Source organism: Antrostomus carolinensis, unplaced genomic scaffold (assembly GCF_000700745.2).
Source record: "Antrostomus carolinensis isolate BGI_N321 unplaced genomic scaffold, ASM70074v2 C12850976, whole genome shotgun sequence".
NCBI classification, from domain to species: Eukaryota; Metazoa; Chordata; class Aves; order Caprimulgiformes; family Caprimulgidae; genus Antrostomus; species Antrostomus carolinensis.
The window spans coordinates 1-593 of NW_010351313.1; the positions used below are offsets into that span (position 1 = coordinate 1).

A 593-nucleotide genomic window follows, 5' to 3' on the forward strand; every position below is an offset into this window, starting at 1 on the left:
AACACTTTGTTGAGGTCTCCCAGTATGTGTACTTTTGGTACCAAATACACAACAATCAAGGTCCCATAGAAAAGCGTCACCACAGTGAGGTGTGAAGAACAGGTAGAAAAAACCTTATGCCTTCCTGTGGAGGATGGGATCCTGAGGACAGTGTTGCTGATGTACACATAAGATATGAGTGTCAAGAGAAATGGGGGCAGTGTCAAAAGAGAGGCCAAGATGAATGTTACAAGCTCAATCCAGTGAGTATCACTGCAGGAGAGCTTTACCACCGGCATGAAGTCACAGAAGAAATGATCAATTTCATTTGGGCCACAGAAAGTTAGCTGTGGCATCAGAAAGGTGACTATGGCACTAGCCAACAACCCAGTTACCCAAGATCCCCCTGCTAACTTGTGGCAGCACCTGCCATTCATGATGGTTGTGTAATGCAGTGGTTTGCATATCGCAATGTACCGGTCATAAGACATGACAGTCAGGAGACAGCATTCTGCACCTGCTAGCCCAGTGAAGAAAAAGTACTGTAGAAAGCAACCAGTAAGTGAAATAACATATTTGTTTGTTAGGAAACTTGCCAGCATTCTGGGCAGGAT

The 593-nt window shown here is 44.9% G+C and overlaps 1 protein-coding gene across 1 annotated transcript; it reads right to left on the minus strand.

Moving 5' to 3' along the window:
- Positions 1 to 5: 5 nt before the first annotated feature.
- LOC104531629 (olfactory receptor 226-like) lies at positions 6 to 587 on the minus strand (the record flags this gene model as incomplete). The annotated part of the gene is made up of 1 exon (XM_010176558.2): positions 6 to 587. A coding segment is annotated over one exon (582 nt), but the record flags the coding sequence as incomplete, so codon positions are not given.
- Positions 588 to 593: the final 6 nt, after the last annotated feature.